General features: G+C 44.1%; 1 protein-coding gene across 1 annotated transcript; it reads left to right on the forward strand.

Annotated features, from left to right (window-relative positions):
* Positions 1-3,157: 3,157 nt before the first annotated feature.
* Positions 3,158-6,084, forward strand: LOC142774871 (beta-galactosidase-like). Its single transcript, XM_075876019.1, has 2 exons — positions 3,158-4,642; positions 5,632-6,084. Exons 1-2 carry the CDS (start codon positions 3,158-3,160, stop codon positions 6,082-6,084), a joined length of 1,938 nt encoding a protein of 645 aa, XP_075732134.1.
* The last annotated feature ends 4,461 nt before the right edge of the window (positions 6,085-10,545 follow it).

Here is a 10,545-nt window from a genome sequence, read left to right on the forward strand (position 1 = left end):
TTTGGATCCCATTGAGGATCGAACCCGGGCCGTTCACGTAGCAAGCAGGTGTACCACAAAGCCGCTATGTTACTTGCAGCTGCTTCAAAAAACAAAAAACACACTACGTAAACGCCACGCAGTGGAAGGAGTCTCCTTGACGCATTTTGTTCGACAGGTGTCACGATGCCAAACGAGCCCATTCGGCGATTTGTAGGCGCATTTGGGAAGCCATCAAACTGCGTCGAAAAAGGCCGGGACAGGGCCGCCATCGCCGATAAACACACACAGGAACTTTCAAACAGCTCTACATATTGACAACTATGTCCATCTAGCGGAAAACATATCATGCCTTTCTACAGGTGTTGATCAAGCGAACAGCAAACTCCAGATAATGTGCTGCCGTCTGTGAGGCGTTGTGAGACTCTTTATGTCCCTTCAAAAAAAAAAAAATGCTATTGCAACAAACCACAGCACTTGCATAGGTTTAGCTTTTCATTCTCACGACACCATTAAGAAGTCAAGTACTACAGTGGCCATTTCATAAGGCGACGCTTGTTGCGGTTGGCCGGAAAAGGTCTCTAGAAGAACAAGCCGAACAATTGCCAGATAACTAAAGCAAGACGGAGAGAGTGTGACCATTTACAAATACAAGAGTCACGCCTACGAGCAATTTATAATACAGGACCTTGTGACTATATGACTGACAATATTTCCCTGAATTTGTTACAAAAGTGCGGTTAAACAGATCAGAAACCCGTACTCTTACTATAGATGCGTCGCTCTTGCAAGCAAACGCGTTTGTGTGTGTGTGTGTGGTTGTGTGCGTGTGTTTGTATAACTAAACCTATTTTATGTATGCACTTAGCGGTTGAAGGGCGTACTAGGGGCTGGATTTCACTATCGTGTTTTACTCTGAAACGCGAAGCTTAAGGGTTCCCAAATTTTCTTTTCTTTTTTGAGGGGACGGGGTTGTATTGAATCTGTGTCTTGCTTTGAGTCATCGTGGGGAAATATATAGTAAACGAATATCGGGCCCAGACCAAGGCCTGGCCGGGAATTACTGCCCATGCATTTTTCGATTACCCATCGTTCCTATGCATGGTGGCGGAACAGTCGCAGAGCCAGAGTTCCCTCTACTTGCTAATGAAAAACTCTATGCTTCAGTTAAAGACATCATAGATGAAATCAAGAAGAAGAAATAGACATGGGCCGGGCATGTAGCGCGTAGGAAGGTTAACCACCGGTTAACGACCGGTCACCAAGGGTAACTGACTGGATTGCCAGAAAAGGCAAGCGGGCTAGGGGGAGACACAAAGTTGTGTGGAAGTTTACGAAATTTGCGAATATGAAGTGGGAGCAGCAAGTACAGGAGTGAGTTGACTGGTGAAACATGGGCGAGGCCTTTGTCTTGCAGGGGACGTGTTCAGGCTGATGATGATGATGATTAATATTACGATACTTCAGTTTACATAGACGCCTTGTCATTGCGATCATGAACACATCTGATAACAAGTCCTGTCCCGCTCCTGGTGCTCACTGATCCACCTGATGATCACCTTGTGGAAGAACTGTGAAGAAACCCTTTCGCAAGAGCACACAGGTTCACAAAACATGCGTGCGTTCTCCGCCAAAATAAACATATTTCATTTTAATTTCATTTTATTACCCTAAAACCCTAAAGACTCTTCTTGGGGGTGTTATATAAGCGTAGATGTAGATAAATTATTCGAAATGGTAACTACATATGTTAATCGCGAGACAGGTATTGTGTTACACTTCGCAAGAATAAAATAAGGCGGGTAAAGGCGGTAATGCTGTAATGGAGGCAACATAAGCACTACGTAACATCTTCACACTTCTCGTGTTGGTAAAACCAAAGTTTTTGTTGGTATCGTTGCTCAACTATAAACAACTTGTTATTTAAGACATACGCCGCTCATCAACTTATCTGTGTGCGTATAAAATATGTACATATCTGTAGCGTCATTTCATTAAGTTGGTTAAGTGAAAAAAGTTACGTCACAGTCACCTACCCACCTCTTGTTTCGTAAACGGCAGCTCCCACTGTACATCAGATCTGCCGGTTTTTCTAAAAGGAAGTTTGGCTTGGAAAAAGAAGAATGGACGACCTATGCTTATAGTGTTTTTTATGTTACCTCACTGCGAGCTAAGGGCCAAGTCGCTTAAGGCTTTCATTCATGCAGCGTAATTTAATCAAAAGTTGATGCGCCCTGTAGGAAACCCGAAAGCAAAACTTAAACAAGTTCGCGAAGTGCTCGATAGGTAATTTCACACATGATTTTCTAACTACTTTTCGTTTGCTAGTGATTAAATAGAAGACGCACGGATAACCAATGGATTATGTAGAATGAGAATTCATTATTCCCGAACAATAATGAATAATGAATCTCCGTGAGCTGAAAAAGAAGCAAAACAAGAAACTTGACGTTCCTAAATTTAACTGCAGTCAGGGTTTAAAACGGGCGAACATGAATTATATGATTGGCTACATTAAGACCGTCCAACAGCTCTTTAGTTGCGGCCCCATATTGGGATAAACGACATCGTTTCCATTTTCCTATTGTTGTATGTTCGCTTGATGCTGGTGGCGAGTTGTCTATTCGTCCGCTTTTATTTCATGACATTTCTTATACGCACTGCACTACAATTAGTCTACAAACAACATCCCATATACATTCTTGGGCAGCGTTCTTAGTAGAGTTTCACTAACGCTATGTGTAACAAAGGAAACAACTGCTCGTACAGTTCTTTTCTTTCGCTAAGAGCTTGTATAAGTGATGAGTATTCAAGAAGTGATCACTGTCACGAGGAATACATTACTTTGGGTTATTTTATTCAGACACAGCCACAAAATAAAAAAAAAATTCGAAACATTTTGCGCCATGCAAAACAACTAGACACGTCATATGCCAGTATGCTAGTGGAAAGCGTTGCGCGTCGCTGCACTCACTTGATGATGCTTCAAATAAACAAGAAGCAAGTAGACCACGAAATAGAAGTTCTCCGAAAACACAACGATGAGGAACAGGTGTAATGCGTATACACTTCTCCGAATGGCCACAGAAGCTTCGGAGATAAAGGAAGACGTTTTTATGAACTTATCAGGAATGTTATGCGAGCCTTCTCTATAGGAGGGCACGTTTTCCGCAACTCCATGGAAGGCATGGACGTATGGAGCTTGAGTGCCATTCTCGTGATCCTGGCCACACCAGCGTCGTGCGGCCGCTCCTTTTACATCGACTATGACAAGCACACCTTTGTCAAGGACGGCCAGCCCTTTAGACTGGTGGGCGGCTCGATGCACTACTTTCGCGTTCCCAGAGCATACTGGGATGACCGCCTGTACAAGCTCCGAATGGGCGGCCTGAACGCCGTAGACTTTTACATTGACTGGAGCGGGCACGAGCCGGAACCGGAACAGTACAATTTCATCGACAACTATGACGTCGTGGCCTACCTCGAAGCCATCAAGAAGGCTGACCTCTTAGCCGTCATCAGGCCAGGCCCGTACATATGCGGCGAGGTGGACAACGGCGGCTACCCTTACTGGCTCCTCCGCAAGCATCCGAACATACGCTACCGCAGCACGCAAAAGGAGTACGTGGACGAAGTCACCAAATGGTTCCACAAGCTGCTACCGATGTTCGTCCCATATCTGTACAAGAATGGAGGACCCATCATCATGTTCCAGGTTGAGAACGAGTACGGTCACCTGGACAACGGTTGTGACCCGAACTACATGGAATTCATGCTCACTTTACAGGAGAAGGGGCTCGGCAAGGACGTGGTAATGTATCACACGAACTTTCCCAACGAACGACGCTTCTATTGCGACAAGGTACGCGACATATTGGCGGCCGGAAACTGCGCTTCCGAGTGCAACATGTCCATCTTCAACACGATCCGCAAGGTCCAGGTTAAACCGGGAGGTCCTCTCCTGGTTGCCGAATACTACACCGGTTGGATGAACTTCTGGGGTTGGGACAACAATCCAGCCTACCCGGCAAAAGTCCTCGATACCTTCAAGAAGTTGATGGACGAAGGCGCGAACATTATCATCTACATGTATCATGGCGGAACGAGCTTCGGCTTCAAGGCTGCCACAAGCGGCGACGCGCCTATAGTGACAAGTTACGACTTCGACGCCCCCATCGGCGAAGACGGGGACCCCAAGGCTTACTACTATTCGCTGAGAGACGTCATCGGCAAGTACTTACCGCTCAAGCAGGGAGATGCTCCGAAGGGTTCACCAAAACTAAAACTGGATGCGGTGTACATGACCCACGTCATGACTCTCGCAGAGGTCATGGACCACTTCCGACGGAAGGGATGGCTGAGGAGAACCAGTTCCAAGTATCCAGTGACATTCGAGCAGCTGGGACAGGACTACGGATTTCTCGTGTACAGCACGGAGGTGCGCATGAACATCAACGGGTCTCAGTTGTTAAAGGTGCACGCACTGCGTGACATGGCCCAGCTTTTCGTGAGGGACGAGCGCCACATGATGCGCTGCTTCCAGACAAGCCGTTTACATGTCGTGACAAACGCGACCGTGAAACTCACCAAGGGTGAAAGGATTTCCATTTTTGTTGAAAATATGGGCCGAGAACACTTTGGACCGAAGAATCTCGACCCCAAGGTGAGCAGCCTAAAGCATGCGAAGAAAAGTAAAATACTGCATTCGCGCGAAGGCACGATAACAGCTGGTCATTAAGAGTAACAGACCAATTCAAAAAGAAGGCAAGGACGTTAGAGGAAGGCGGAGAGCTAGGTAGGCGCATGAGATTCAGAAAATTTATACGGATAACGTAGTCGCAAGCAATCACAGGAACGACCGGGGTTGATTGACGAAACACGGGAGAGGCCCTGCTGTGGGCACAGTGAGAGATGATGATGGTAATGACTGCATTATTCTCTGTTTTTTATAAAATCACAAATTGTTGGGTGACTGTGTGATGGCCTGTTTACTATAAACAGTTCGAAAAAAAAGTGCTTACTTGTATTCAGTGACAAATATTCAGTGATTATCAGTGCACCCTCCAATTCACAAAAGCCCTTCCGATTAGAACATAATAATGCCATTTTCCCAGAAACTGACCTAATTACTTTGAGACAAACTTTATGCACGCTTTATCAAAATTCGCATGACCCAATTACATATCAGCTAAGCAAGGATTTTCTTTCAGTACACATGTTCTGTAAATAAACTCATTGCGATGGTAATTACTTTCTTTATAAGTAATTCTTTATAAGTATAAGTATAACTAATACTTAGTAATTACTTGTTGCGCGTTACTTGCTTGACTACGCGGTAATTACTTGCTGGATGGTAGTCACTTTCCATATAAGTAACTGCTGCGTAAGGAACAATATTGAAAACTGCGTGTCGTCGAATATCGTCTTTATTGAATAAACAGCTAGCAAAACTATAGTCAAGCGGAAGGAAATGAACTGGACCACACAGTGCTCTAAAATTGAGCTACGTCCTTATATGAACAGCCGCTACACCATACTCCTTGTCCCGCAGAGTGTACCAGCCCTACCAAAACCATGTTGAAATGACTGAGGGCCACTAAACAAAAGAAGAAAACAGACTCAATTTGACAATGTACTGTCCTTTGCGCGCAGGGTATGCAGAACGTGACTGTGAATGGTGTCAACCTGACCGACTGGACCATCGAGGCTGTGCCGGTGACGAGGAACAGGGATGTCACCGAGTTGATGCGCCTGCTGGAAAGCCACGGTAAAGGAGACGTGGACGGCAAGAAGAAGACGCCGCGCTTCTTTCACGGCACTTTCAAGCTACGCGAAGGGCAGAAGCCGCTGGACACATTCCTAGACCCTGGGAACTACACGAAGGGAATCGCGTTCATCAACGGCATCAACTTGGGTCGCTACTGGCCCGCGGCCGGACCACAGATCAGACTCTACGTTCCGGGCGTGTTCCTGAGACCACATCCCGAAGAGAACAAACTAATCATGTTCGAGGTGGAAGGGCTGTGGAGCGACAAGGGCGAACGTGGTGTGAGATTTCATGACAAGCCGTACCTCATTGCCGACCCGGCAAGCCCACACCCTTAAATGAGTTACGTAAAGGTCGATGCAACTGCGGTGGAAACTTCTAGTAATGGGACGTTTTGATGCAGTCAACATCATCACGCCGCTTTACGCCAAGTGAGGTCAGTAGACTGAGTTAAACGGCTGATGTTTCCTCTGTGGAAATGGTACGCGTTAACGCTAGGTTATGAGAGTTTCTTGTCATAAAGCAAATAAAGAGGATCTTCGAATCTTCAAATAAGCGAGCTCATATACTTGGTGCTGCCTAAGTGAACCATAACAGGGCCTCCACGATTGAGTACAGCGCTGAGAAATGCGAGAGAAAATATGGAAATAACTTTTCATGCATCGGAGTGACAAAACGCAGCTGACAAGAGTGCAAGTGTTCATAACACTATCTTCGAACGGAAGGGCGTATTTTGCAATCCAATATGTCGAATTATTATAAGTACGAGTACATTACAAGCAATCGCTGCTGAAACACGAAGTAAGTGTTCTCTCTTATATTGTTCCAGACTGCACAGCGTGCTCTGAATTTCTTAATTATTTATATGAAGTTTCCCTCCTTCCTTCTTAGAACCCTTCCCCACCAACCTTGGCATTGAGGAAGGCCGACCGCATTCAAGGCTGGCTAGGGTCCCGTCCTTTCCCTAATTACTTTTCCTTCTCTCTCTCCTACAAGAAACATGAGACCCCCTGAGATATCACGTGTATCATTGTTGACTAGCGAACACATCAACCAGCGCCGCCACGGTGGTCTAGTGCTAAAGGCACTCGAAAACGGACCTGCAGGTCACGACATTGAATACCCGGCCCCGGCGGCTGCATTTCCGATGGTAGCGAAAATGATTGAGGCCCGTCAGCTTAGATGCACGGTAAAAAAAAAGCTAGGTAGTAAAAATTTTCAAGGCCCTCCACTATAGTGGTTTTGGGACGTTAACACCAAACAGCAAAAAAAAAAAATTAACAACATTACTGGAGTCAATTTATTTTAAAACCCAAAGAGCTCACAGAGTGTCTCAAGAATGAAATCCTTGTGTTCTCTAAACACGTCGCACTTACATGCAAATATGAACGTTACAGAAGTGTATGATGCAATGAATGCACCAAGCAGCATGACATGACGCTACTACGTTAACCCGAATTGCAAGGTCTTCGCATTGCGTGAATTATCAGAACCTAAATAAACCGATTTTTCTGAACTTATGTTACATTATAATTAAAACCATCGCCTAAAATGATCATGAAGTTATGAAAATGGTTTGTTTTCTATTAACCCATTGCTAAAGTCTGACAAATGATGAGCAAACTTTAGCAGTTTAATCTATTCCGCGTCCTTCGTTGGCAGACTTCGCGGTGTCTTTCAATGTATGTAAACAAAAAATTAGCACTGCGAAAGCACCTGAAAAAAAGCACACACACTACGTTTACGAACCCGTTAACGGAAAAACCGAAATTGTATTGTTCTTTAGAATGTTTTTCAGTACAATATTCTGTTCTTTGCAGCATCCAAAGAACACCGTCAACACAGGTCACTTGTGAACCAGTTAAAAAATAATGAAGGCTGTGACCAAGTTCAAGAAGTGCTTTGCGGGATGTACCTTGTAATGAGGCTAACATATTCCGAATAGTAGCGGCATATCACACCTAAGCGATCTCACTGGATCTGTACAACTGTGGAGAGAGGATGGCTTGAAAAAAAAAATGAATGGTTTTCAAGTACAGTTCAAAACAAAATATTCACGTCTCATTAAACTGCTAGACACTTCAGTGGTTAACCAGAGCGCCAGATAAACTAAGTCACGGTAACACCGTAAAACATCAGGAGATTCTGTTGTTTGGTTTTTAGTTTTCTTGTGTTATAAGCAAGAAATAACTAGAGTGTGGTATGTGACTTGCTAAAGGGGGGGAGGGGGGGACAAGGCATTTGAATAAACGCAGCCAACTCAGCAGCAAAAAGAATGCATTGAGAATACGTGAGTATGCCATGACCTTTGGATCCTCTAACATGCACATTTATGTTAAAAGTACATCGTTTCTCGACAGAGGCGCGTCAGAGAAGTTTAATAAACTTTAAATAATTAAGTTAAAACAAGCGTGCTTGTAGACCACATAAAAGCGAAAAATAAACTTGAAAACGCCAGCAAGTGCGTAAACGTGCCACCTGTCAAACTAGGACCGACTAAATTAGAGCGTAAGTTACTGGTTATAGGTGCAACGTGTCTAATTTTCGCGTGACACCAATAGGCGCAAACAAGATCGACTGTGTCGGGCACGAAAACGTAAACACCTGTGGCAATACGAAGATAACAGCGACCGAACGGAGAAAAGGCTCGTTATGTACTCCGGTCTCGTAAGTGTTCGACAGTGGCAGCAGCGTGATGCACGGAAGAACAGACTGTGAATACCGGAACGCCGGGATATTTAAACGAACTGAACAATGAACCACTCGTTATGTCCGTCCGTGAGAGAGAATGTCGTATTAATGGACGACGCAAAAAACGTTCGAAACCCTGCACCTGAAAAACTCTCATTGCTTACGTATATGTGTCTACATACATATAAATATACGCCATGACGTGAGAAACTGCGTCATTAGTTATTGATGTATGCGTTATGATGTTATATTCACCTTGTTCTTATAGTTGTTTTATGACTGGTTTAAGTTATTTCAAGGGTATATTTACTACCTACAGCTGCCTTAAGTAACACCTTTTATTACGTTAGCTTTATCTTACTCTCGCTGCTTTTTCCTAAGGTGACAATCTTAATTCTAACATTTCTATGCATGTGTTAACAATAAGTCTGCCTGACAATTTTTACTTCGGGACCTCCTTTTGTATTATAATAATTTTCTATTTTTATTTTACTAAGTACTACATAAACTTTCAAAAAGACAAGTGTGGTTATAGATAGCCGATACAGTGAAAGCACTTTAACGAATTTCAAGGCGCCACAGGAAAATTTTTTTATGTGCAAGTTCACTAAATTTAAACAGCTGCGTAAAAACCTATGGTCAACTAAAGCAAATACGAGGTGTTCTTGTGAAATTTCAGCCCAATTAATCATCGAGTCCCGTCCACGTATGTGTTTCTGCTTGCTTAGCATATATTGTAAAATACAGGAATATTTCGCAGCACTTGTGGAATAAAGACCTAATTTACCAAGATTAAGTCAGTGTGCGAGCTCCCATGAACCATCATGGCAAAATGCTCTGCTGCACCAGAAAAGACGTCTATTTCAACACCCAACACGGGAGGTTGAGGGACTACATACAGTAGCTGTCACCCGGACTATGTCTACAGCTAGCTAAACAAAAAAAAATATGTAAGCAGCCGATTCAACTGAAAGCCAATTGATGTCCACCACTAGCCATAAAAAAAGGCCCCAATTTTCGCCGCGTAAGGGCGGCAGAAAGTCAGGTGTGCATGTGAGATTAACAATTCTGCGGAGATGACCTCACCGCAGCAAGCATATATGACCGGGTTGATTAGCAAAAGATGGGAGAGGTTTTTTTTCTCTCTCTCTCTCTGGAGTAGGTGCAGTTAGGCTGATGAGAATAATTACGTTCGTCAAGTGATAATGAAGCACTGTTGGCAACGTCAAAGCATTGCCAACGGCGCTCTGTTCGTTAACATATGCGTGCCATGAGTGCTATCATTGCAAGCGCTACCCACCCACTCACACAATGAAGTCGGTTGATGGTTGATAAAACGACGCTCGCCATTGGCGGAGCTGACCGTAGATTGGATTGGCTAAACTTTTAATGGGTCCTCCAAAGGAGGACACGGTAAAACTGTGCCGCAAGAACTGCGGTTGTACTTCTTGATGTGATCAATATGGCATGTAATGTGTTCGAATGTACCATGCAATGTGTTCGCAGAAATTAAATGAGCTCTCCACCAATCAAATCGCACGATTCGGCAATTCGGTGATTCGTGATCAATGTAAATGCGCGGTAGATGATCAAGGGCGGTAAGCAGACGGGGACTAGCCTGTAGACTATTCGCTGAAGGTTAATTTTTCACATACCGCGTACATATTACTGAAACAGGAAAGGAAAAGATAGCCGTTAAAACAATCACAAAGACCAATTTTTACACCCCGTGCACGAGGCAGAAGAGTAGACTCACGGACCACGCTCGTTATTTCTCAGGAAATGTAGAAATATTTATCTGAGAAAGCAATGGACAGTTTGCTGAACTTCAGGTGACAGTCCGCGCTTGAACCCATTAGTTATTAGTCTCTGGCAGTCTACCACACCGATTCGGTCGCCTAATTTTGTTAACCTGAAGTGCATAACCGTTGGGTTCAATGGCGCTTTAGTTTAAAAGCAAGGTTAGTATAAATGAATATTTGGCCTATTTGACATTTTAAGTAATATGTACAGTAATCATGCACATAGCATACAGCAGTCTAAACAAATTTTCCCTAAAACGCCCTTCAAGCATTGTTCGCTGCACCGGAAGTGAAATAAGGCAGCAA

Source organism: Rhipicephalus microplus, chromosome 10 (genome assembly GCF_043290135.1).
Source record: "Rhipicephalus microplus isolate Deutch F79 chromosome 10, USDA_Rmic, whole genome shotgun sequence".
Taxonomy (NCBI): domain Eukaryota; kingdom Metazoa; phylum Arthropoda; class Arachnida; order Ixodida; family Ixodidae; genus Rhipicephalus; species Rhipicephalus microplus.

Bases quoted from the DNA above. Each gene is read 5' to 3' on its own strand.
- LOC142774871 (XM_075876019.1), top strand. From the start codon at position 3,158: ATGGAAGGCATGGACGTATGGAGCTTGAGTGCCATTCTCGTGATCCTG. The intron at 4,643-5,631 runs GTGAGCAGCCTA...CTTTGCGCGCAG, and splicing joins CGAAGAATCTCGACCCCAAG to GGTATGCAGAACGTGACTGT.